The following is a 27,533-nucleotide window of genomic DNA, read 5'->3' on the forward strand; positions in this document are numbered from 1 at the left end:
TTTACAATATCCATTTTAAATTATACCACATGAGATGTGACGTCTAACATATCAGTTAAATTAATAATTTTAGTCCCTTCCTCATGATATATCAAGGGTGTAGACAAGAGGATAAGGGGATAGATAGCGGCCTTGCCCCCTCCTCACAAAAATGTTAAATATGCATTTTAGTCATTTAAAAATTTATGAAATTAGAAGTTAATATAATAGTAAAATTGTATTGTGACTCTCCCAAAAATTTATGGTTCATATTTGGCCCACCAAAGATAATTTTCTAGCTTCGTTCCTAATTGATATTAGATTGATAGTTTGAAAATGTATATAAAATATTTTAAAATTTAGGGTCTAAATTGAAATTAAGATCATAATTTAAGGATGTTTGATAGATTAACTCGTATTTATATAAAAGTAGAATTTTATGTTTGGCCAAGTGGAAAATAAAAGGAAAGAGAAAGAAAATTTGGAGGAGGTTAAGTTAGTTAGAAGAAGAAAACTTGGGAGCAAGAAAAGAAGAGCGAAAATGTCTCCTTTCTCTCCCTTTCACCACTTACTCTCCTCTCATTTCGCCACTTCTCCCTCACTCTGTTTTTTTTTTTTCTCATTCTCTCCAATCCATTTCCACACCAAATCATCAATCAATCAACAACCAAATCCTAATTCAAATAAATAAGCCATTGGGATCATGTATTTTGAGTTTGGAAATTTGGGTTCTTATTATCATTTGATGATCATCTAAGACTAGTGGTGGGTTTTTTTTGGATGAAGGTATAGTAAACTTGGGGATTTTGATTGTTTGATGAACGGCCACATGCATCTATGAAGACAAGGTCAAGGGAGCCGCCATTTCACTACCTGATGATTGAGTGCCTTCGTCTTTCCCGGTTTCCTTTTAAATGGAATGGCAGATCTTGTTCGTTATGGCAATTCTGAACGCGACATTGAGCAAGTAATTTTCTTTTTTGTTTAAGTATTCATATTTGGCATTCATATTCAAGTGATATTTGAATAAAATCTTTTATGAATTCTCCGATTATGAAAAATTTAGAAAGAAAATAAATATATTGTCTGCTTGTATACTAATTCCCTTATTTGATGATAGTGGAGAGGAATTAGTATAAAATTAATTTAGATTTTTTTTGAATTTTTTGTATGATTTATATTTGTATAATTTGAATGTTTTATTTCATATGTTAAATGACTAATTTTAACATTATCTAAGAATAATATTCTCAATAAATACTATATATAATGGATTGATATGAAATTTATGTGCCATGCTCATAGTATATATAGTTTATAATTGATTAAACATCTCTATAATACCAATCAATAATATTTTTAGAGGTTTAAAAGTTGAAAATAGTTTAAACATTCTTCATTTACTTGCAATTTGAATTTACATGAATAGACTATAAAATATAATAATTTGATTAGCGTAGAAAAAATGATCAAACTATCTACAGCTAAATTAATTTTACATTGATATAATTAAATCCTTTCTCATGTGTGTGTTTGTTTATATTTAGATGAAAGTAAGAGGATTCTATAATAATCCAAAAGATTTTGATCTACTTGTATGTGTTGTTTATTTTTAATTTCTTACCCTTTGTTTTGAAGGCAATTATTACTTTGAAAAAGGGCACTCAACTACTCAAATATAGCCGTAAAGGAAAACCTAAGTTTCGAGCATTTAGACTTTCCCCGGTGAGTTACTTTCTCTTCAATCTCATTATATATCAATGTACTTTTGGCTGTGGAATAAATGCATTATCGTTCTATGTTACTCGAACTTGGATGTAAGTGTTAGACACTAGTTCGTTCTGGCACTAATATGTTCTATGTTTTTCTACAAATTTGGAGGATTTTTAGAAGGTTATATTCCCATATTCATGTTCAGATATGCATAGGACATGAGTAAAAATGAAGAGTCGGAGTAACGTACTGACAAGGTGTTTGTAGTTCTATAATATGGATTTTTGTTGTAGTACAATCATCTGGGTTTAGCGTTTTGGACTTGTGATGATGTGTGAATCAAGGTCATAACTTATCCTAGTGGATGGCTGACATTTTAAGTTTGATGAACAACTATAGATAAGTTCTTCACATAATTTGTTTGAATAAGTTCGAGTAACATAGATAAGCAAGATGGGCATTTATGTAGCTCTAAGTCATACAAATACATATATGCATGTGCATGTGGGTGTGTGTGAGTTCTCTTAGAAAGCAGCTATCATTAGAAAAGCATATACAGTTCTCTCAGTAATCTTAAGTGCATATATGATTTCAGTTTTAGCTGTATTAACAGGATGAAACGACATTAATATGGTTATCACGTGGAGAAGAGAAGAATCTGAAATTAAGCTCTGTCACTCGTATCCTTCCTGGACAGAGAACTGTAAGTTTAATTTCAGCTTTTCATTTTTCCCAGTTAATGGTGAATGTTGCAGTTTAAATAGCCTTATTTTTCTATGTCATATCACTAAGATTTCAATGCAAAGAAAAGAAAAAAAAGGGTTAAAACCACAGTTTGCCAAATTCTACAGGCTGTTTTTAGAAGATTTTTGCGCCCGGAAAAGGAGTACTTGTCATTTTCACTTCTATATAATAACGGTGACAGATCTCTTGATTTGGTTAGTACCAGTTATCAGGTAATCTGCTATTTATTTTATATTCAGTTGAATGGTAAATTTGAATACAGTGATTGCTGTTGTCTACCTCAATAGATCTGCAAGGACAAAGCTGAGGCTGAAGTGTGGTTAGCATGTCTTAAGGCATTGATTGGACAAAATCGAAATAGACGAGCCAAAAGTGATTTAAGTGATGTGAGTTCTGCTTTCCACATACATATGCATATAACAGAACTGTAACTTCATCGATTAGGAGAGAGCTTTGCCCTGATTTACAGTGGAGCAATCTGTCTGACATATTTCTAGGAAAGAATAACTAAAAATTGCATCTGATACGGTCTTTTGGATGATGTATACAGGACGAGCGTCCATTATAGTTACAAGAGTTTAGTGAATGTATGCCTATATTTGTTGCTTGTTCACTAGACTTGTATCTTTATTGACTGACTTCAATATCATTTGTGACAGCTACAAGACGGTTTCTTTCAAAATGGTCGCCCATTTGGTGTAGCTCTAGATTTCAGCCCTAGTATTGCCAGCAGTAGTGCGTCTATAGATCTTGGGGGCTCAGATGCGGGGTCAGAACGTGCAAGTATGCAGGTGAGATCTAGTGGTGCAGATGGTTTCCGAATTAGTGTTTCAAGCACTCCTAGCTGTTCAAGTGTTGGATCTGGGGGTCCAGATGACATAGAATCATTAGGTGATGTTTATGTATGGGGAGACGTTTGGGCTGATGGATCAGATGGGACTGTAAGCGCAGTTTCACCAAAAATCGATGTGCTAACTCCTAAGCCCTTGGAATCAAATGTAGTCCTTGATGTTCATCAGATAGCTTGCGGTGTAAGACATATTGCTCTCGTAACAAAGCAGGGTGAAGTTTTCACCTGGGGTGAGGAATCAGGTGGAAGACTTGGCCATGGAATTGAAAAAGACTTTAGCCGCCCTCGATTAGTTGAGTTCTTGGCAGTAACTAATGTGGAATTTGTTGCATCCGGAGAATATCATACATGTGTTGTATCTACAGCTGGTGATTTATTCACTTGGGGTGATGGTACTCATAATGCTAGACTCCTTGGCCATGGCACCGATGTTAGCCATTGGATCCCAAAGAGAGTTTCTGGGGCATTAGAAGGACTGCAAGTCTTATCCATCGCATGCGGCACTTGGCATTCAGCTCTGGCAACTTCTAATGGCAAGCTATTTACATTCGGCGATGGAACATTTGGTGTTTTGGGCCATGGAGATAGGGAAAGTGCTGCATATCCAAAAGAAGTTCAACTGTTGAATGGCCTAAAGACTATTAAAGTTGCATGTGGGGTATGGCATACAGCAGCTATTGTCGAGGTTTCAGGCCAGTCTGGTGCTAACATTTCATCGAGAAAGTTGTTCACCTGGGGTGATGGCGATAAACACCGGCTGGGTCATGGAAATAAAGAAACTTATCTACTTCCAACCTGCGTCTCTTCACTAATCGACTACAACTTCCACCAGCTAGCCTGCGGACATACTATTACAGTTGCACTTACTTCATCAGGTCATGTTTTTACCATGGGGGGTACTGCATATGGTCAACTAGGCAACCCAGGTTCTGATGGAAAATTACCATGCCTGGTACAAGAAAAACTGGTAGGTGAATTCGTGGAAGAAATTTCTTGCGGAGCATATCACGTTGCTGTACTGACATCAAGAAGTGAAGTATTCACTTGGGGAAGAGGTGCCAATGGAAGACTAGGACATGGTGACATAGAAGATAGAAGAACTCCAACACTGATTGAATCATTGAAGGATAGACATGTCAAAAATATATCATGTGGTTCAAACTTCACTTCCTGTATATGCATCCATAAATGGGTCTCGGGTGCTGACCAGTCGGTTTGCTCGGGCTGCCGGCAGGCATTTGGTTTCACTAGAAAGAGGCACAATTGTTACAATTGCGGACTGGTGCATTGCCATGCTTGCAGTTCCAAGAAAGCATTGAAAGCAGCATTGGCTCCAACTCCTGGAAAACCTCATCGTGTTTGCGATGCTTGCTACATAAAACTGAAATCTGCTGAAGTTGGTAATGCTTCAAATTTGAATAGAAAATCTGCTGGTCCACGTCCCTCAATTGATGGCAGGGAAAGATTAGATAGAGGAGAGATAAGGTCTTCCAGGCTTTTGCTCTCTCCCAACACAGAACTGGTCAAATACCTTGAGATAATGACAGGTAAACCCGGGACTCGATTCGATGCTGCTTCTCAAATGCGAGGTTCCCAAGTCCCATCGACTTTACAGCTAAGAGAAGTCGGACTTCCAAGTACATTTGTTGCTTTTCAAAATGCTTTTAGACCGGCTACTCCTCCAGCAACGCCACCAGCTCAGTCCCCTATTAACTCAAGATCTAGCTCACCGTACTCAAGGCGACCAAGTCCTCCACGCTCCAGTACAAATACATTTTCAAAGAACGTTATCGAAAGCCTGAGGAAGTCAAATGAACTTCTGAACCAAGAAGTGTCAAAACTGCAAAATCAAGTACCAGTGATATACCTATTTGCTGTTCTGTTATGATCATTACACACTGCTTGTGTTATCCATGCAGCTTGCTATCAAAAGTAATTTCTTTTTCTCTACTTTTTGAGTGATTACAGTTAAAAAGTTTGAAGCAGAAATGTGGTACGCAAGACACGGAGATTCTGAAACTACGGAAAAATGCTCAAGAACATGCTTCATATGCTGCAAAGGAATCATCCAAGTTTAAAGAGGCCAAGGAAGTTGTGAAATCCATCACAGATCAGGTACATTAAGTTTTAACTCAACATTTCAGTTTGCCTTTTGACATAAACCGGCACCATCTACAACGATACCTACTGATAGTACAATTTGATATTGTTATACAGTTGAAGGAAATAATAGAGAGGTTGCCTTCTGAAGTTTCTGAAAGTGAAACCCTTAAAGCTATAAATACACAAGCTGAAGCATTCTTAAAAACTCATGGAACAAATGAAGCATCAATGGAGTCTTCAAATGATCAGAGGATGGAGTATAGTGTGGACACCACAGCTGTCCCATCTAACTATAGCTCAGAAAACGAATCAAGATCATCCGAGGCTTCAGCGGTTAGAGGTGGTGTAGAAAAGGAAATTACCGAGCAATTCGAACCTGGAGTGTACATCACTTATGTTAATCATCGAAATGGAGGGAAGATCTTCAGACGAGTTAGATTCAGGTACTTTTAGACAGGTTCAGGGCAAGTTATAGATTTTTTTTTTTTTTGCTTACAATCTTACTGCAGGTAAACATGGTTGGATATGTAGAACAAGTTCTGAAATAGCTCCACATCTTTGTCTCACACTCAATTTTGCATATACATGCATCGCACAGACACGAACATACACATGAGAATTGTACCATGGACACCTATTGATTTGCATGATGAGGTCTTAATCTCACTGCCTTATATCGACTTCAACATTCTTTTTCTTTTCACAGCAAACGAAGGTTTGATGAGACACAAGCTGAAGAATGGTGGAGCAAAAATAAAGATAGGGTGCTTAAAAGGTACAGTCCACATGCAACTAAATCGGCTTCTTCAACGGCATCATCCCTTACTCAACCACCACCACCACCACCACCAGTTGTTGATGAAACCACAGAAGCAGCACCTCCTCCTTAAACTTAGTTTCATAAAACTTGGTAATGTAGAATAGAAAAAATATCAAGTGGCTATCTTGATTCGCGATTGCAGCAATATTACGGATCAACAATTAGCGGATGTATTCGGTTTTAGAAAAAAAAGATTTAGCTAATGGATAAATTAGGATACAAGGAATTTCCATCACTTTACAGGCAAAGAAACAACTCCTCGCTCTCTCCAGAGACACCATTTCCATTAAGGGAAGAAAAGAAGGTACATTTAACTGTTTGTTACTCATTCTTTGTTTCTTATTCTTTTTGTTTTGATCATGTATCAATCATTTAAACCAAATGCTTGGTTGTATTGGACACTGTTTTATTACTTTATAAATGCATGCTTTTATATACACAAATACATATGTATAGGAAAATAGAATGAATGAATGGTTAATATTTATTATCAGCAAAACTTATATACATATATATACACACATAAACTAAGGTAAGATAATTAACTCGATATCTAGCTTGAGCAGCTCGAGTTTGTCTAAACAATAGATCAAAACTTTTTATTTTGAAGCTTATAAACTTAAACAGCTTACGTGTCTTATTTTTCATTATGCTATAAAGGGAATATAAAGAAAATACCAGAATTTTGATAAGAAAAATTGCAGCAAGCAAAGCAATATCCTGCTATTAAACTCACTATAAAATATGTAATATAGCAAACAAAGATCTCTCAACTAATCTTAATCTTTTTAATCATTTGTAAATAAAAGAAAAAATTACAAAAAAGAACAACCTGCAGAATGTTTGATGACAAAAACTAACAAAAATCCATGATTCAATATCAAATTCAAGATGCATTCTCCTTTTTCAGCTTAGCAAGTTCTTGCTTGATGACTCCGGACCTCTGCAAAACCGTATTACAGCTCGTCAAGCTTCGATTGAAGTTTTGAGGAAGTGCTTTCAAGAAAAGAACTCTGGTATAAAACGGGTAGACACAATAGGGGGTGTATCGGAAACTGACCTTGATCTTAGCCAACATAAGCTTGAACCTATCAAAGTCGTTGAGAGATGCTCTTCTCTTCTGGACAATCAACTTTCTACCCCACGAGCTACTTTCCCATTTGTTCTTAACATCTGCAAGTTAACATAAGAGTGATAAGAAAGAAAACATATCTTCAAGAAACAACATTACAAATGCTGGTGAAAGCTGTCGTCGTCCTTACCGGCCTTCTCCATAGCTTCGATCAATGTCTTCTTCTTGGGAACACGGGGAATGTCAATTGTGATATCTGTCAATGTAAGCCTCTTGAAGTTCATTTGGCCTCTTACCATATCCGGGGCATCAACAAGTGCCTGCCACATTAAAAATACAGTCACTTCTTACACGCACATCTCCAAATAACACCTATAGGACTTCAACTAGACTCGTTGGCTGATAAAGCTCCACATTTTTCCTTTCTCTAAGCTAACATTGCTAATCATGTACAATGGCATGCATATATGTACCATTATTAACCGGGTCAACGAATGCAGTAACAAACATTCACACCTGATCCATATAAAGTTAGACTGATGTTTTTCTCCGAATGTTTCAGTTTTCTTCTCGAGGTATCCTTGTCAGACACAAACACCTCAAATCCGAGATGGGTAACACAGTCCTGACCCTCCAAATATACGGCAAAAATTATCATGCAATCTTAAAACATACTTATATCCAACATTCTCTCCCAAGTCCAAGAACTTAGGGTTAGCACAGGTCTTAAAATACCTAAGGTTGTTTGAACCGGATCGAACTGACCAAGGTAGCGGTCTGGAGTGGGGCATTGAACCAATTGACCCAGGAACTGGTACGAAGAGGTTGAACCAGATTTTTAATGTTTTTATGAATTTTTTAATGATTTATTCAATCAAGCCAGACAGAAGGGTCGCTTGACTGATTCAACCACCAGTCCGGTTCTAAAAACCTTGAAAATAGCACATGGCACAAGGCAGATTCATTTCTGCATCAATTCGCCCATGAAATAAAAATATAAACATTGAGAATCCATTTTTATCCAAACTCTAGAGAAACAAAAAACCCAAATTAAAATCAATCTAAGGAACAAAATCCCTTAGAAACCCTAAAACTCATGATGCAAACATTGAAATTCCCCCTTAAAACACCCATTATATATTGACTACAAAAAGATAAAAAAGCAAAATGCCATATTCTGTATAAAATCTGGGGAAAAAAAAGAAACATACCCTGTTCTGGTCGACGACATCAACGATGACGACCAACTTGCCGTAGTCTTTGCCGTAGTTAACGAGAGCCACTCTCCCGATCTCGACGTATCTCTTGAACGGCTGCAAGAATCAAAGAAAAAAATTAAAAATGCAGGTAAAAGACTAAGAAACATGGAAAAAACTAGTAACTTTAGTAGATATTGGAGAAAAAAAAAAACTCACCATTTTTGGTGTTTGTTTGTGTGTGATAGTGTTGGAGATGGAAGAGAGTGGCGGAGAGGGAATTAAAATAGAGGAGTTAGGGTTTATATATAGTATAGGGTGATTTAATAGAGGATTCTTAAACGTTGGTCAACTAGGTTTTTTTGGGATAAATCGATATTTAGTCCTTAAACTTGGTAATATGTTTTAATTTGGTCCTTGAATTTTTCACACTAATTCTGAAATTTGGTAAATTTTCTCGATATCTTTCTGAACTTGAATTCTATTAAGATATGATGACATGAAACTTTAAATTTTTTAATTTTTTAAAATTATAGATTTAGATTTTATACTTAAACAAATTAAAATTAATTTTAATCGTTAACCTCATTAATATTTCATCAAAATTTGCTTACCATTACTCAGTTAATAATAAATTTCTTTTGTTTTGGATCATAATAAAGGCGATTGATTAATGGAAAATTTTCAATTCGGGCCCTCTCAAAAGTAATACTTCAATTTACGTCATTTTAGGCTTTTGATTAAATGGAAAATTATCTTTTGTGGCCATTTCAAAAAATTAATAATTCAATTTAAGACTTTTCAATATTTTTTTTAGCTTTGGCCCCTCTAAAATTTTATAAATTTATCTCGACCCTCTTGATACATAATTCCTGAATTCACTCTTGAATGTCAACTATTGAACTAGGATTTTTATATCGAAAATGTAAAAATACTTTTTTAATTACATTGACTAAATCTCAAAATTCACTCAAGTATAAGGACTGATATCAAAATTTGACCAAAACAAAATGACAAGGCGAATGCAAAGCAATGGCGTTGCCATTGAGCTAGAATCCAAAGGAATGGTGTATTTTGTAACTTCTTAGTGTCATCATGTTCATGTCATTTTTTAAAAATTTAGGTCTGGACATCAATTGTTCAGTCATATTCATGTCATGTAATGGTATCCAGACATTTTGAACAGAGTGCGGTATTATGTTAGCACTCAAAATCTCGAGACATATACATGCATGCATGCATTCATGTCATGTATAAGTTATGAACCAGGCAACAATTCTTAAAAAGAAACAGATCTCCATACATAATATCCAACCAGCATAGATATACCAGATACAAACATTTCATTATTAACATACATTATTTGCTTATTTCTTTTTCGCAACGAAACGAAAACCATAAGTAAACAAAAGCAGGGGACTAGGTAAACACTGGTACCAGTTTGATCCAGCTGGTTGAATCATTGTATGGTGATCATATATTCAAACACTTTGTTCAATCATCCATGAAGGAATATGCAGAACGGAAACCTTTGTATGGATCTCCAAGTGTACCGAAATTACCAGCTCGCGAAAATACAACCTGCAATCACATACACCAAGGGATTAATATCTTAGCTTTAACATCTTAGATTCACATTGCATTAACAGATATGTATGGAGTTTTACCTGGTAATCTGTAAGGGTTCCTGTCTTAAAACCAGCAGCACAGTAATCAAAATAGTATTCCCATGTCCGCATGAACTTCTCGTCGAACCCCAAAGCCAGAACTTTGCTGAGGAGGAAACAAGAATATGTTAGTTTTCATTGAACCCCAAAGATGATTTCTGTGCGAATCGAAATCGGCACAATGTGTAAATACCTTGTGTTTTCCAGGAAAAGTTTTCTCCACCATCTCAGTGTGTGGTAATAACTCATTCCTATGTTTTCCACATGCTCCACACTGCACTCACAATAATCTTTGATCAATTTGTGTTGTAGAACAAAGGACAAAGCATGATTGATTTGTCTAAACAACAATGGATGTTACCTGAATCTTGTTGCAGCAGCCATGGCTGATAAATTCCTATCCAAAGAAAGCAGGGTTCCACCAGGGAATATATATTCCTTAAGAAAACCAGCTGTTTGCTGGATTTCTTTGGAAAGCTCCTCTGGGATAGATATGAACTGAAAAAAAAAAATACAAAACAAAAGACCACTCTTGGACATTAATGAATTGTTTTGGCCTAATATTGTAGAAAAATAAGCAATGAAGAACAGATAATTGGAGTTTTGAAGTTACTATAAAAGCTAATACAAAGGCAACAGTACTATTTTCACCATTTTAACATTACCTGTAGAACGAAAAGTCCATCTTCTTTCAGTAATTGATCACAGCATCTGTAAAATTCCTCAATATATTCTTCACCAACATGTTCTACCATCTCTCTAAAGAATATAATTGCACAATGTTAAAACTATATGACATGTAATTACTAATTATAGTTAACTGAGGGAATTTATAACTTACACAGATATGATTCTGTCAAATTGGTGTTCCTTAGGTAACTGGCGATAGTCACAGAGAAGTATTTTGATGTTATCCTGATGATAAGAACTTGTTAAATATGGGAAAAGAAGGTGCAGATTATTTTTTCACTAAGTCTAAAAGAACAAGAAGTTTGCAGACAGAAGTTATTTTCAGACATGGATACCTCGAGTCCAGCTTCCTTCACTTTTTCTTGAGCATATTCCAGTTGCTGTTCTGATAGAGTGATGCCAGTATATTTGCATCCTGTTCTTTTCACAGTTTCAATAGCTAAGCTTCCCCAACCGCACCCAATGTCGAGAACTTCATGCCATTTCTCTATCCTTGTCTGTATGTATCAGAAAACAACTCAATCAAATAAATGATCATAGCAAAGGAAAATGAAGAATACGGATTAGACCATCATGGATTCTCACTTTCTCAATTAGAGAACTGATTTTTCTTCGCTGTGCAACGTCCAAATGTTCTTCTCCTGTCTGTAAAGCAACTTAATATTAGTGTCACAAATCTCGAAAAGGATAAAATCCCAACATGACATGGAAAACAAGTCCTTTGTTCATACACTTTAAAAGAAGAAAAATCATAGAAGTTGGGAAACTGACCCTAAAGACTCCAGAAGAGTATTGCATCATTTTGCCCAAGTATAGAGAGAAAAGTTCATTACTCTGCAAACACAATTAGCAGGGAATTAGTTAGCTTTGATTTGATAAATCCAATAGCAAATAGTCTTTTACGTCGGTAGTACTAGGTAACACCAAATTACAAAGACAACTAGTTCCTTAACAAAGAGTTATCCGGATAGAGTTTGCAACTGTGTAATAAAAATAACATGTTGGAGGTTGAATAATCAATATGGCGTTCTAATACGTTGAAATTGGAGTCATGATCACTTACCAGATCATAATGACGAGAAATGTTCCTACGAGCTTGTGTAATAGTATTCTGTCTCAAGAGATGCTTCACAAAATACTTTGCAGATGATATACTAGCTGTTAACAGAGCAGGTGACCACCAAGTCCTGCAACCAAATAAATGTCCATGCTTAATAAACCGATTTTATTTATGGATTCTACCAGTATTGCAATCTATATTCTTCTTCAAGCTTATAATGAACCTTCTTTTATTCGACCCTGAGGCAGCTGAGTTCTCTTTATTGGCAACAAGAATCTGCAAAGTTATCAATGAAGATTATGATAAATCATAACTAACCTAATTTATTGTATGTATAGGCACAGATCTTGATAACCTTTTCTTACCCGGAAAAGATTAAGAAGGCCATCATTTTCATCAAGAAAAGAAAAATCTCCATGGATATATGCGTCTGCAAGGCCTATATCAGCTTCTTTCATGATCTGGGGGGAAAGCACATATAATTCTCATAAGCAAACGTGACAATAGAGTTTAATATTAACAACTAAACCAACTGAATTAAGATTAAGTAATGTGTGGTGTGTACCCTCCAGTAAAACTGAGGATTATGCACTTTCAGAACTGTTTTAAGAGGACACTTTTCCATGTTTCCTTTGAAAGTGAAAATTCTGCCTCCTTCCTCTAAGAAACTGATGATAGCCACATGGTCAATTGTGTCAAATTCAAGTAGAAAAACATGCAGTGAACTAACAAAATGCTTAAAACATTGAGTGATAATATTTAAGAACTCACATTACGCAGCCCATAGATATATATTGTTGAAAGAATTTAGTAACAAAGAGGCGTGCCGTTGTTTCCATGAAAGAGGGTGACATATTCTTTGGTAAAGATGGTGACATATTCTTTGGACTGTCCAAAACAGAAGAATGCTTTCCCAAGATACCATGTGCAGCATCCATACCAGCCTGAGAAAAAAAGAGCACCTTAGAAAAATGCTTTGTGGATTCTTGTACTTTCATTGCAGCCTAAACTAAAGGAATTTATCTTGCTGAAATAAAATTGAATCATAAGTAAGAGTTAAAAATAAGCATAAATTACTAGGTAGGTACCTTTAGTTCATCCTGATTGAAGTCATAGCCTGAAATAATTGTAAACAGATACTCAGATGAAAGGCAGGTGACATGATGCTTTATTATCTTATAATGACAGCTAATGAAGGTTTTAGAACACAAGGAATATAAAATCTCAGCACAATGACAGTAGCAATAATACTTCACTAATCTATAGCTAGTAGAAGAGTACTAAAAGAGCTAGTTTCATCCCTTGATAATTTACTTTTCCCCAAAATTTTGGTCCAAAATGTTAACTAATTTCATGAGGAAAAATCTCACCACAGAACCAGATTCCTCTCTTTCCCTGAATCTGACCAAGCTCAAGTGAAGCTTTTGATGCAGCAACAGAGGGAATTGCATGGCCGGTTGACCACTTAAGTAAGGTATTCTTTGGGGTATGGTCTGGATTGACAGTCACAAAAAATGGCTCACTTGTTTTCCCAATATTCTGAAAAAAGAATAAGAACCTGTCAGCATTACTCAAGTTATAACTTGATAAACAACCAAGTATTTTAGTAATTCTGATGAAACAAATGGCATCTGACAAGAATCTTCTATGCTTCCGTAGATGTTAGGCAATATTAGCAAACTTAATTTTTTGACATACCTGTAGTGCATTGAGCCAGTATGTTAAGAATGCATTATTTTTGCTACCATTGAGAAAATTCAATGCACTCCAAGCTGATTTGTTTTGTGGCATTAAAGTACTGTCCTGGTGAAGGAAAATATCACTGCCAAGAGAAACAATTGATTAGATTTCATGAATTTTAGTAGCTCACTTTAAATAAACTGAAGAACATGCAAAATAGATTAGATTATACATGCATATTAATTTTGAGACGTTCGAAGGCATACAGATCAACGAGGGAGTACAAATTTTAGTACCTGGTAGCATATTGGAAAGCACCCAGTACTCTTGTTTCTTCAAATGTTGCTTGGTTTCCTAATAATTTTAGGGCAGTGGGAGCATCGACAGCCATTATGCATCCATTGTAAGTTTCTTGGAAACCATCTCCACAGACCATGGTGGTATCTGTCCATCCATTTATACACAACTATCCTTAGAGGTCTGTAAAATCTCTGATATGAAAAACTTCATATTTTTCCTGGTAAATATTGAACGATGGACGGTTTTCAAGGCAAACACTCACCATTATCAACAGGCAAAACAGATTGTACTTCACAACCTAGTTTAAATTGACAACCTTTAGTCTCCAGCACTTCCCTAACCTGATTTCATTGAGTTGGTATATACTTGTAATTAGCTTACATCAATAGAATCTTAAGTGGAGAGTTTAGGAAACTAGAAAAATGCTCACCCTTTTAACAAAATGTGAGTGCCCTTTGATAGTCAACCACTGTGGCTGCCCAAATAGCTGAAGATGGAAAAGGAAAACAAAAAGATCAACAAACGAAACCGACACATTGGGTTTTATATAGGAAGAGTCTTATGCAAATTAAGCCTACAATATGATAGCCATATATATAAAGACTAAGTAGTATGCATTTAGGAAAATAATCAAACACCTGGTACAAATGATGAGTACGGCAAAATGAAAGGATGGAAAAAGCTGAAAAGCTCATAACATCTTCCTTGGAGCTTGACCACATTGAACCACATATAGGAGCCTACTCAAATTTCAATATTTTCCATTGATTAATTCCCATAATTAATATAAAAAAAACCCTCAATAATGAGATAAAATACTCACCAGATAAGTGTTTTGAAAATTTTCAGAGTAGCCCTTTGAGTTTATAAACTGTCCCAAGGTCTCAGTACGATCAATGTCTGGGTTGTTCTCAAGTGATCCAAGGTAACTGCAACACACAAAGTCCAAAATGTTTCATTTGATAAAAACATGTACTAATGTAAGATAACTCAGAAGAGGCAATAGCTGACCTTTCGACATCATTGCCGAATTTGATGATCTCTCTGAGGCTTTGCCAATTGAAAGGGTTCAACAGTTTCTTCTTTTGAGCAAAGTAATTGGAAAATCCATATTGGCTGCACCATTCATAGCCATTGTTGCCTTTGTCATGGCTTACAGAGAATGAAACATCGGATGTTTCTACATCAACACCAAGGCAGTCGAACATATTCAACAGTGTGGCATATCTTGCCTGTCATGTTTTTTTTCATAAAATTAATAAATTTCATGCATTGTTTCGTATACTACAAACATATCTAAAATAGCTTCATCAAAAACATTAAAAAAAAAAAAAGTGTTTGAATTCATAACAATAGAATCCATGCATTTGTTTCCATGATCTTAACAAGTGTTATTTGAATTGAATCGGATCCGTTGATCGCTCTAGATATAGAAGTAAACCGACCTTGAATAAATCGTTCAAAACTAATAAAAATCGAAAATTTATAAAAATATTGAATTATTTTATAAATTTTAAAATGTTCTTTAATTTTTATGAAATTTTAATTAATTATTTAAAATTTTAAATAATTATAATTATTATAATAATGAGTCGGCTCACATTTTCCGTACACATACGGACGTGAGCTCCCTCCCAAATAATTAATATTCTATATAATACAAAGAGAAGCTATTCATTTATATATACATATATATATATATATAAAAATTAAAATGCATCGATTAATTAATAGAGCTGGTAAAACGACAGGTTAATATATTTTTTCATTATTAAAATTAATTTTAATTTTTTTAAAAAAAGTCCCTACTGGCAAACTATAAATTGTATAAATATAACTTTAAAATATTAATAATTAATACTGGTTACAGTCATAATAATATAAATATTTATACTATATATTAACTCTGTCAACCGGTCACAAATTTAGTTGAATAATAATTAAAATATAGAAAAATGTAGGGATTTGAACTTTAAACATTATAGTTTTTAACATCTACCGGGGGCGTAGCCAAGGGGGCTGGCAGGGGCTCCGACCCCCTAAAATGAAAATTTTCTATTAAGGCTTTTTAAATTTAAAAGAAATTAAATTAATAAAGATAAAATTGCATTTTGGCCCTCCCTAAAAATGATAAAAATTTAATTTAATCCTTTAAAAATTATAAAGATATAGGCTATTTAAATGGTGAAATTGTATTTTTACTATCGTAAAAACTAAAATTTTATTTCGATCCGCTAAAAAAAATTTTCTGCCTTCACCCCTAATCTCTACCTTACCATTTCAATTAAAATTTTATTTGTTTTTATATCAACTTTATATAAATATATTTGTTATATAATTCAATTTTCATTTATATCGTGGGTGTACTATATATAACAAACATAAAATAATTAATCATTTTATCAAGATTTTCAGAAGTCGGATCAGTGGTTGAATCGGTCTGACTAATTCATTCTTATTTAAAAAAACAATATCCAAGCTTAATTCAACTGTTTACAAATCAACCAATTAGACTTTCTTTTTTAAGATCGATACTAACCCAATGATTCAAACTTATTACCAACTCTGAAAGTACACCATAACACCAAGCGTACAAATACAATTTAATAATCATTTTTATTTATAAAATTTTATATATATTTTATTTCACTATCGATCAATCACCATACACAATAAATAAAAAGAAGCCCTATTGTCCATAATGGAGGAAGCAAAATACAGAAAGTCAAGAAATTCCAGGACTAACCAAAAACCCTGTTCAGCCGCCATAACAGAAGCACTAGCCAGTAGCCACTAGATAAAGAAATTTGATACATTTTGAATAAAATTTCGACTTCAAGTTTTGTTTGACAAAAAAAAAATGTTGAAAGTGGTTTAGTAATTCGGTTTGATTTAAACTCGAAATTTAATTAAAATTCATTATAAATATCGATGTATTTTTATAATTAAATTAGTGATTGATTTAATTTATCCGATTTAATTAAATAAATTATTAAAATAAAAAATCTGATTTTAACTATTTAACTTCTTTTTTCGAATCGATGTATCAGCTAATTTTTTATCCGACCAAAAAAACCACTTGGATAATAGAGCCAAAGGTACTTCAATGCCATCTTAGTACCCCACAATCAAGATAATTGTAATTTTTTATTTGATATAATAATGTAAACTAAAAATAAACTTGGATCCGAATTGGGTTGGATTTATAAAATGTTTGACTAAAATTATATTTATTTATTTTAATTTGATCAGGTTCAAAATAAGTGTCGTTTAAATTGAACCGGATTAAATTGATCGGATAGGGAATTAATCGAAAAAGTGATGTTGAACCGATTAGATTGTAAATCGGTTGGATCAATTGAACCAAAATTTTTAATATTTTTAATTGGATTAATCGGACCGACGAATCAATAACCTGATCGATTTGATGATATGAGTCATTGAGAAAATGACTCAATCAAATTTGTATTTAATGGCAATTGGACTCTTAGTGTTTGTAGTTTGCCAATTCAACCCACTATTAGTGCATGTAATTGCATTATTTTTCTAAAGTATATAAAAAAAATGTGGACGGCCAAGCAAAGACAAAATATTTGTTGAAATTAATTTTTTTGAAATGTATGATTTTCTATTTATTTAAAAAATCATTTAAAATGAGTAATAAAAAATTAATTGAATTTAATTAATTACAAAGATAAATATTAGATATTTTAAATATTTAAAAACACATGTACTATTTATTTACTTATAAGTAAAAGCTTTTGGGTTTTGAAAAAATTTGGTTAGTGTGGTAGTATTTTAATTTGGTAAAGTTTAAAAATTTTTTTGGTGAACTATAATAATAAAGTAAAGTCCAAACAATAAACGTGATTAGTGTGACTCAAACTTAAGCCACACCTAAGGCGATGAACACTATTAACCATCAAGTCATCACATAAAATTCAAAGTTTTAATTTTAAAAAAACTGATTAAATAATTAATTCTCAATTTAATTAATTAAATTACCGGATCAATAATAAATAAATAAAATACATGCAAAATTAAAATTTTTTTATCATGAGTAGTATTTGAAAGTAATTAATTCTCGATCACATGATTAAAACATAAAGTGAGCAATTATTACGTTATATCTTGTCAAAAAAATGTGAAGAAAAATGTTTGATGCTCTTAGGAATTTTGGGTTAGTACAAATAAAATTACTTGGCGAGTTATAAGATTATTTTTGTCGAAATTCTTTCAAATATTGAATAGAAAGTAAACTTGGATAAATTATTTGTGTTTTAAAAAAGAACACTGTTTTTATAATGTAATATGAAGAGAAAAATGGCGAGTTTGTATAATTTTAATATTTAAATAAATTTTAGATATTATAATTAAAAAGGAAATACTTGGTTTTATTGTATGCTTATTTAATAATAATAATAAACAAAGAAAAAGGCCTTACTGGATCGAGAAACAAGAAGCCAAGGTCTAAATCAAGGGCGTCGAAGTTAACAGTCTTTGCATAGCCGCCTAATTGTTCTTCTTTCTCGTAAACCACCGCGTCCACGCCGGCTTTGGCCAGTACGTAGGCCGAAACCAACCCTTTTATCCCACCTCCGATCACCGCCACTCCCATCACTGCCGCCGGTACACTGCTTTACCTGCATTTACGTCCAAAAAACACCCGACCCAAACTATCATTTTTCGTCAAAAAGTGAAAATTTGAAATGCAGCTGCCATGTTTGAGGAAAAACTACAAAGAACTTAAAACCTACGTTTAAATGGCTAGGAGAGTAAAGCCAAGAAAAACGGCCAATGGATTCCTTATTGCTTTCCCCAAGGTCATATATATAGGAAAAAAATGTTAAAAATCACCATCGAGGAGCAGCAAGACTTATTAAAATATATATTATCATTTACTTAAAAATAATTCACGCACATAAAAATTGTCATTAAAAATATTATCTCAAATTATTGGAGGATGGTTGATTCAGTGACTATTGTTTTTTTCTGCTGTAAGTAGTCTAGTGTTTGTTATAATCCCATGAGTTGTTATCAATCACCGTCGCTTCCCACTAAATATTAAAAACACAAGGTAAGTTGCCATTTAATTGCATGAGTCGATAAAAGTATGATCTTTTTTAAAAATCATATTATTTAAGTTTTTAATTATTTTATTTTGAACGGTTTAAGTGAAAGTGAGCAAAGATTGAGCTATAGCACTCCAACTTGGGTCGATAATGTATTATTACAAAGGGAATTAGAAGATTTAAATCAGACTTATTTCACGACCCAAAATTGGCCTACAAGTTTAGGATGCAAATATGCTAAAAACCTTGAAAAACTCCTTTAATTTATTAAGGGTATTTTTGTGTGAATTTTACTTTATAAATACATAGTTTTACCCTCTATATATTTTCTTTTTCTTGTTTTCTAATAAGGAAAATGAGAGGAAATAAAATATAATAATTTTTTAAATGTCATTTTCATCCTTATTTATTTTAATATTTTTTTCCTTTGAAATTTCTCTTACTAATATGTTGAACTTATTCTATTTTTAATATTTTATTACTTTGTTGTAAATGGTTTTATTATTTTTTAAATATTCTTTTATGAATTATTACAACTCTTTAAAATATTTGAACTCTTTTTACTTTTTAATTTTGTATCAAATTTAAAACTATCAAATTTAATTTCTACATTTTTAGAATTATTACAATTTTTATTTTTAAAAATATTTTATCAAATTAATTTATACTTTTTTTGGTTAACACTTTTAATTATGATTTTATGAAGAACATTCATTTTCTATAATCTATAATCTAATTTAATTATTATATCTAGAGGTGCTCATGGGCCGGGCGGCCCGCCCGAAATATAGGAGGGTTTGGGTAAAAATATAGGCCCGAAATATGGGCTTGGGCAAAAAAATGAGGCCCGTTTAGAAAACAGGCCGGGCCTCGGGCACAACTTTTTTGGCCCAGGCCCGGCCCGATATAATAAATATATTTATTTTTTGGTTTTAAAATACTTTTAAAATACATTTTTTAATTCTAAAATATTTTTAAAATACTTTTTTTAATTTTAAAATATTTTTAAAATAATTTTTTGGGATTTAATAAAAAATGGGCCGGGCCGGGCCCGGGCTTATGATTTTTCCCGGGCCGGGCCTGGGCAAAATTTCAGGCCCATATTTCGGGCCGGGCCGAAATTTTTTATGGGCTCGGCCCGAACCCGACCCGGCCCGGCCCATGAGCACCTCTAATTATATCTCTTTTAAGTAAGGTTATAATTGAAAAAAAATATCAAAGCAATTCATTTTTACTTTCCCCCTCTTAGCCAAACAAAAAATATTAAAATTATTAAGCATAAGCTACATATGCAATTCAAGTTACGTGGATATGTGGTTTAGTCTAAATAAATTATGTCAATTTGTTTGTTGGCTTTTGATAAATTTATAGGCATTCGTTATAAGGTTATTTATCAATATAAAAAATAATTGTTGACACCATTTTTTTGATAAAAACGGGGTCAACTTGAATTTTGAAAAAAAAACGAAAATGTGAGTCGCCACCAATCTTTTTTGATGAGGTGTGATCGGGTCACCTCGAAAAGTGATTGTTTTTAATAAACGATTTAATTTTTATTAAAACAACGCTTTTGATCTACGAAATTCAGAAAAACAGGTTCGGGAGTCGATTACGCACGAGGAAGGATTAGCACCCTCGATACGCCCAAAATTGGTACCTAGTTGATTACTTAATGTCTTGGTGTCGAAAATTGATAACTTTAAAGAATTAAAAAATACGATCCTTCTTTATGTATGTTATTTTAAAATTACTCGAATAAATCAAAATGGAAAAATGCATTCTTATCTCGAAGTAACAAGATGTCACATCCAGTAAGTTAGGACACAACACATCGTATTTTCGAGAGTAAGCTTGCCTTTTTATTTAAACCTCATTTATTTTAATTTTAAAAGGATATTCGATTATTTAGGATCAACGCGAGAAAAATCGAAGTTCAGTAAGTTAGGGCACGATTTCTCGAATCTTCTAAATACGGAATATTGGCTTTATTTTCGAAATTTTACCCTTTCGAATTTTGAGTATGATTTAGTGGAATTTTAAAAAACAAATGCGTGCGATTTTGATTATATTTGAAAAGAAATTATTCAGAACGGAAAGAATGCCGTACACGACCTATAATGAATATGCAACATAGACTTAAAATCCATAACATAATATGCATCATAAAGTATACACATAACATAGATACAAATAAATTGAAATGCATGAATAATAATGTAAGAAACAATATAACAATAATATTAATATAATAACAAAACAAATACAATTCTAATAGATTTAGATTTTAAAACATTTGAAGATGACAAATAAATAATTAATAGAATGAAATTGCAATAATAATGGCAAGGATTAAAATAAACAAAATTAATATTTAAAATAGTGAATGAATAAATAAAATAAAACCTAAAGGTAGGCATATATATATATGTATTTTAAAAAAAAATAAAACGTATATTTATATATATATATATATATATATATATTAAAATGTATGCTTATGAATTATAAAATATAGAAAATACATAAAAAGAAATAAATTTTAAAATATAAAGAATATGTATAAATATGCGTGTATATATATTTATGAAAATAAAAGAGGATATATAAGTATGTACATATATAAAAATTTAAAGTATGCAGGCAAATACATATATGTATGTAAGTTATAATATATAAATGTAAGCGTATGTGTATATAAATATTAAATATGTATATATATATATAGTAAAATTTGAAGTAAAATAAAAATAAAAATAGGGATAATAACAGTATGTAAATAAAAAAAATAATATCACATTTATCAATTTAATTAATAAGATAACCAAAAAATAAAGGAAAAAAGGGGTTAAATTTAAAAGAAACAAAGGAAAGAGGGACCAATTCGCCACACGCTGAAAGTATGAGGGAGCGAAGGAGAAAACATCCCAAGCCCCCTTGTGCGCGGCGTTTCAGTGCAAAGGGCACACATGGTCAAAGGACCCAATTGAAACAGGCACAGAACTCGCAGCCCAAATTTAAATAAATAAATAAAAAGGTCAGATTGCATTTCAACGCGAAATGGAGGGACCGAAGGCGCAAATTACCCATTAGGGCAAAAGTGCGCAGGTCTCCCTTTCAAACGGCGCCGTATGGAATCTTATAAATAAAAAATAAATAAATAAAACCCTAAAAAAGAAATCAGCCCCCATTTCTTTCTCTTTTCTTTCAGACGAACTGAAGATCCCAAACCCCTCAATCCCTTTTCTCGACCGCTCCAAATCGCCGCCATGGCCGGTGGCCGGCGTCGCGCGACGGAGTTCCCGATCTGCGCAGTTGAAGCATATTCAGAGGGCCTGAACTTTTGGAAGGGGAGTCGAGGAGAAAACAAGACCTTTGGCCCCTCTCGAGCCCGAATCCGACGACGGCAAAGGACCATCGCCGGCCAGTCCAAGGGCCGATTCAGGTATTCTTTTCTTTTCTCTTTTTTTGATTTTTTTAATTACTTTAGAATAGATTTGTATAAATAAATAAATAAATAAATAAATAAATAAAACAAAATAAGATCAAATAAATAAGAGAAAACCAAGAAGAAATAGCAAGGATTCAACCTTTTAAAATTTCTATTCAGCTTTTTTAGATTTCTGATGTGGGTTTTTACAAGGAAAATCGAAGAAGAAGCAATATGAGCAGTGCTTGCGGTTTTTATAACCCGATTACAAACGCTTTAGTCTCTGTCTTGTTTTTTTACATTGTTTTTTTCTTTGTTGTTGCGTGTTGCCTTGGTCTTGCAGGTGTCAGACGCGTGAAGGAGCGGGAGCGGCGCATATGGTGGTGGCAGAGGCATGCGTGAGGAGGCTGGTGGCTAGGGGTGGACTTAGGTACGGCAGTAGCAACAGTAGCTGGGGTTTCCTGCTGTAATTTTTAAATTTTGTTGGGCTTTAGGTGTAGGTTTTTATTTTTTACTGGGCCAGCAAATTTGGGCTTCTACAATAATAATGACGTTTGTCGATATGGATGCGTGCAGAACAGGATTACAAGTTTGACAAGTCGCAGATTTGGCCTAGGGCTCTAGATGAATAAAGGAAACTTGGAGTTTGATTAAACCTGTGATGCGAACTAGAGGTGATGATTCGTCCTAGGACCGGGCCCAATCTGAAATATGGGCCTAAAATTTTGTCCAGGCCCGGCCCGGCCCGGGAAAAAATTCCTAAGCCCGAGCACGACCGGCCAGACCCATTTTTTTTAGTAAACACCAAAATTGTATAAAAACCTGCAAAATATAATCAACCAACCAGAATATCCATACATTAACCAATCAACATATTTAATTTTATAACAAAATATAAATTGTAAGCTAAATTAAATTTTCAACAATTAGAAAGGAAGTATCCTAAAAAGCAACCGAAGAAACATCATCCTCATCGTCATTTTTGCAACCAATTTATTATATTCGGAAATGTATTTTAAAAATAAAAAAATAAAAAATTTATTTTAAAAATACTTTAAAATAAAAAATAAAAAATAAAAAATAAATATTTATTATATAAATACTAAATGTCTAATGGGAAATGGGAAATGTATTTTAAAAAAAAATATTTATTATATATTTGGGCCAGGCCGGACCCGAGCCAAAAAAGTTTTACCCGAAGCCTGGCCATTTTCTAAATGCTCGTATTTTGCCCAAACCCATATTTCGGGTCTATATTTTTACCTGAACTCTCCTATATTTCGGGCGGGCCGTCAGGCTAGGCCGGGCCGCCCAACCCATGATCACCTCTAATGCGAACCCAGTCGCATCATGTTTCGATACATCTCGACGACATCGGGATTGGCCTAAACTCGAGGGGCCCAAGTGCAAAATGAGACGTTTAATTTCAGTTTGTTAATAAATTGAGTTGTTGGACTTTATTTTTAATTAAGTTGCTTGAATAAATTACTCATCTTAATTAATTGAGTTCATCTTAGTTAATAACTCATCTTAGATTAATAAATGAGTTGTTGGTCATTAATACAACTCATCTTAGTTTTAATAATTGAGTTATTATTGAACTTCATTTAATAGATGCTTCTTAATTAATCTAGTTCCTAGGATTATTTATTGATGCATGAGTTAAGTTCATTTAATTATGCTTCTCTAATTAACTAGTTGCTGGAATAATTGATGCATATCGTTTAGTTCATTTACTTAAGTATTAATGTGTGTTATGTTTAATAAGTGTTTACATGTGTTTAATAAGCTCATTTTAATGTGTTTATTGCAGGAGTTTTTTCAAGTTATAACCGTTACAATTCAAGGCTCTTACAAATTAAATAAAGTGGTTGTTCAAGTCATTTTCGGTTACAAAGTTGAGGGGCTCTTATAAAGGAGGTTTAACACATCTTTTAAAAGAGTTTAAAGAGTGGATTATTGCTTCTTTAAATTTGGCAGCAAGCTTTTCAACTACCTACCATTTTTGTTGCTTCTGTAACAGCCCGAATTCAGGCCTAGTCATAGCAGTGGTTTCGGGACCACAAATATAATATCTTAAAAATTTTTATAGTAAGATATTATCCTTGGTATAGTAAAATAAGGAAATAAAGTGACAAAAAGGGAAATTTTGAGTTATTGCAACATTGGGAAGTATATTATGACATAATAATTCAAGAAAGGATTAAATCGCAAAAGTGAGAAAAGTTTTGTTGTCCAAGAGTAAATACTTAAAATTTGAGGGGTTAAAGTGTAATATGAAAATGTTGAAGGATCAATAGTTCAAATATTTTAAGGGTGGAAGGATCTAGAAACTAAGGAAAATGGATGAATCAGGACCAAATTGAATAAGTCAAGAATTTTGATGGACTAAATCATAATTTTACCAAATTAAGTGATGACTCAATGATGGAATTTTAAAAGATTATGAAGGGAAAAATGGTCAATTAGAAGAGAGAGAAATCTAGAAGGCAATGATGATGTTGGTGATATGTTAGATTAATTAATTAAATAAATATTAGTTTATTAATATTTTAATGAGATATTTTATTATTATTGTATTTAATATATAAGGAGAGAAAGATGAGGAATTATTATCATCTTTCATGCCTCCAACGTGAGGAGAGAAAAGAAAGAACGGAAATTTTCTTTTCTTTACAATTTAGTCCTTTTACCAAAAATTCACCATTTTCACTTAGAAATCAAAAGAATTTTCATAGTTACCAAGAGAGAAAAATAACAAAGAGACCATGGGGAGCTAGAATATCAAGTTAGATTCAAGAAAAAGAAGTTGGAGGAGAGAGAAAATCAAGTTAAAGGTTGAAATCTATAGGACAAGGTAAGAACATCAAGATTTCAATATATTTTTGAGTTTGATATTATTGAAAAAGTATGAAATTGATGTTAATGTAGAGTTTATTTATATAAGGTTCTATGTTCTTGATATGTTAGTGAAGGGAAATAAGAGGAAGTGGTGAGAAATATTGTAGAGAAAGGAAAGGAGGGTGTTATAAATTTGGTTATCAACATTTTACACTAAAACAGTTTTGGACAGCAGCAGGAAACTAACTTTGAAAAATCACCAAAAATAGTGGAAATTGAATTAGAGGCTGAATAATATATTAAATTAAATTTTAATGAGTATTTTCACATAAAAGAGACAGAGAAAGCAAAAGAGTTTTATATTATGATATATTTAAATTTTAGTGAGACAGGGCTAGAATGATTTCGAAATCCCCTGCTCTGACTTTGCAAAATTTTTAAAAATTGTAAAAAAATAATTATGGGCTAAAGTTTATATTTTTAGAATCCTGAGTAAGTCTATTTTCAAAAGAAACAAACGATAATATTATCTAAATTCTGTACAATGAGATAATTAATTTTTAGTGAAGAGGGATCAGAACTGTCAGGTAGTGAAATGAGGGAAAATTTAAAGAATAAACTGTACTTATGGGATAAGCCAAAAATTTTGAAAATTTTATGATAATAAGATATGTGAGTCTAGTTTCAGGTAAAATTAACGGATCTTAATTTGGAGCTCTTTAGCTCGAGATATAAATAAAATAGTGATTCTAACTTAGAAAGACAGCTTGAATTTACATTTAGGAAAAAAAGGTGAAAGTATGGATAATGTTGTTTAAGTGTGTTATATACATTAAGGATGTGGAATGGAGAGGAGGAGGAGGAAAATTGGAAAAAAAATGAATAATTCATGAATAATTGGTCATATGCCCGATTATAATCGAAAAACGTTAAATTAGAATTATTGGTCATGGTTAAAGCTCATGTGGGAAAATAAAGTTTCATAGTATGTATGTATGGTATATTTGGTATATGATTTGGCATGAAGTAATGTCATGAATGATTTATGAATTAACACATGTTGGTAAGTTTGATACATGAATAAATGTTGTGCTCATCTATGCTTATGATACTTATGCTATATGTTTATTTGGCTAACATGTTTGGTGTACATGCTTAGGCTTTGGCCAAGTTGTAGCTGAATTATGCCACGTTAAACTCATAAGTTATGAATTGTAATGATAAGTGCCTAGAAGGAAATATGCTTGTGATCATGAAAGGGTGGTAAGGTTTAAATTATGTAATCTCTATTGAAATGGTATCATGTAGTTAGTTCCAAAAAGAATTATGTTTAAATGCACTAGTTTGCAAATATGGTTGAATGATATGTTTATGTTTTTGTGTAATATGCATAGGAACGGGTGTGGAACAGTGATGAATTAGTAAGTTCATACTTGAAGGGAAAAATGACGAAAAAGGGAATGATGTTGTTATTTAAGCTAGAGTGATATTTTCATTGCAAAATTGAGAATTTCATAAATGTTTTAATGAATGATATAATCGATATACGTTGAGTTAAATGGCAAATACGTATTAGTACTGAAATTAATGATATTGAATTGTACGTGAATTAAATGGAAATTGCTAGTGATATGATTCGAATTGTGAGCATGAGTATGTGTCGGGTCTCGTAGGCCCTATTTATTATGAATATAATATTTTGAGGATATATTGTGAAGAGTTATAACAGCATGTTAATAATTTTGAAAGTTTTAATTTAGATGAAATTTTATAACTCGGTTAAATATGTTTACAAGTGTATGTGTTCTGGTAATGCCTCGTACCCTATTCCGGTGTCGAATACGGGTAATGGGTGTTACAACTTCAAAAGAATTAATCCAAGCATTCAAAACACCATTAAGGTGCTGGTGACTATTCAACTAACCAAATGACATTTCAAGAGTCACTTTTTAAGCATTCAAGGTCAATTATGCAACTGAATTGAGGTGAATTAAATGGTGGAGTTATTTGGTTCAAGAATTCCAAGAGACTTGAGCTTTATTTCAGCTTTTAAGATGAATACTTGTGACCATTCATCTATCCTTTTTTTTTAGCATTATAAATATGTGTGTAATCAGCCTTTTGAAGGAACTTTTGACTTTTGGAACTTTGATAAAATTTTATGAACATTTTGCTCACGAGTGAGTTTACCTCTTCTCTTATTTCGTACTAGTCTTGTTCGACTTATCTAACGTTGCTAGTGGCATCTTCCCGACTTGTTTCTTTGAACTTATCACTCATCACCGAGTGTGGCGTTCTCCAAAATATACCTTTGGTTCC

General features: G+C 32.9%; 4 protein-coding genes across 5 annotated transcripts; 2 read left to right on the forward strand and 2 right to left on the reverse strand.

The window, feature by feature from the left end:
- Window positions 1–449: 449 nt before the first annotated feature.
- Window positions 450–6,652, forward strand: LOC105774803 (PH, RCC1 and FYVE domains-containing protein 1). Its single transcript, XM_012597379.2, has 9 exons — window positions 450–946; window positions 1,618–1,704; window positions 2,306–2,395; window positions 2,544–2,630; window positions 2,724–2,822; window positions 3,096–5,138; window positions 5,255–5,401; window positions 5,504–5,832; window positions 6,096–6,652. The coding sequence occupies exons 1-9, from the start codon at window positions 899–901 to the stop codon at window positions 6,277–6,279; spliced, it is 3,114 nt and encodes a 1,037-aa protein (XP_012452833.1). The 5' UTR covers window positions 450–898; the 3' UTR covers window positions 6,280–6,652.
- A 255-nt stretch (window positions 6,653–6,907) lies between these two features.
- Window positions 6,908–8,826, reverse strand: LOC105774814 (60S ribosomal protein L14-1). The gene is made up of 5 exons (XM_012597389.2): window positions 8,697–8,826; window positions 8,493–8,594; window positions 7,472–7,601; window positions 7,270–7,382; window positions 6,908–7,152 (listed from the first exon to the last, which is right to left on the reverse strand). Exons 1-5 carry the CDS (start codon window positions 8,697–8,699, stop codon window positions 7,096–7,098), a joined length of 405 nt encoding a protein of 134 aa, XP_012452843.1. The 5' UTR covers window positions 8,700–8,826; the 3' UTR covers window positions 6,908–7,095.
- A 927-nt stretch (window positions 8,827–9,753) lies between these two features.
- LOC105774824 (uncharacterized) lies at window positions 9,754–18,782 on the reverse strand. Its single transcript, XM_012597397.2, has 25 exons — window positions 18,632–18,782; window positions 18,319–18,517; window positions 14,886–15,106; window positions 14,698–14,803; window positions 14,513–14,614; window positions 14,305–14,361; window positions 14,137–14,215; window positions 13,871–14,018; window positions 13,593–13,716; window positions 13,265–13,433; window positions 12,983–13,011; window positions 12,666–12,838; window positions 12,460–12,562; window positions 12,260–12,355; window positions 12,118–12,170; window positions 11,898–12,021; window positions 11,606–11,668; window positions 11,420–11,479; window positions 11,170–11,331; window positions 10,986–11,059; window positions 10,810–10,903; window positions 10,506–10,642; window positions 10,338–10,418; window positions 10,145–10,250; window positions 9,754–10,058 (listed from the first exon to the last, which is right to left on the reverse strand). The coding sequence occupies exons 2-25, from the start codon at window positions 18,490–18,492 to the stop codon at window positions 9,972–9,974; spliced, it is 2,622 nt and encodes an 873-aa protein (XP_012452851.1). The 5' UTR covers window positions 18,493–18,517; window positions 18,632–18,782; the 3' UTR covers window positions 9,754–9,971.
- A 3,331-nt stretch (window positions 18,783–22,113) lies between these two features.
- LOC105774840 (uncharacterized) lies at window positions 22,114–23,028 on the forward strand. 2 transcript variants are annotated; one of them, XM_012597411.2, is made up of 3 exons: window positions 22,114–22,388; window positions 22,717–22,803; window positions 22,955–23,028. In XM_012597411.2, exons 1-3 carry the CDS (start codon window positions 22,213–22,215, stop codon window positions 22,995–22,997), a joined length of 306 nt encoding a protein of 101 aa, XP_012452865.1. In that variant the 5' UTR covers window positions 22,114–22,212; the 3' UTR covers window positions 22,998–23,028. The 2 variants fall into 2 exon arrangements, with proteins under 2 accessions (XP_012452865.1, XP_012452880.1); XM_012597426.2 differs by having other exon boundaries at window positions 22,115–22,388; window positions 22,950–23,028.
- The last annotated feature ends 4,505 nt before the right edge of the window (window positions 23,029–27,533 follow it).

This window comes from Gossypium raimondii, chromosome 1 (assembly GCF_025698545.1).
Source record: "Gossypium raimondii isolate GPD5lz chromosome 1, ASM2569854v1, whole genome shotgun sequence".
NCBI classification, from domain to species: Eukaryota; Viridiplantae; Streptophyta; class Magnoliopsida; order Malvales; family Malvaceae; genus Gossypium; species Gossypium raimondii.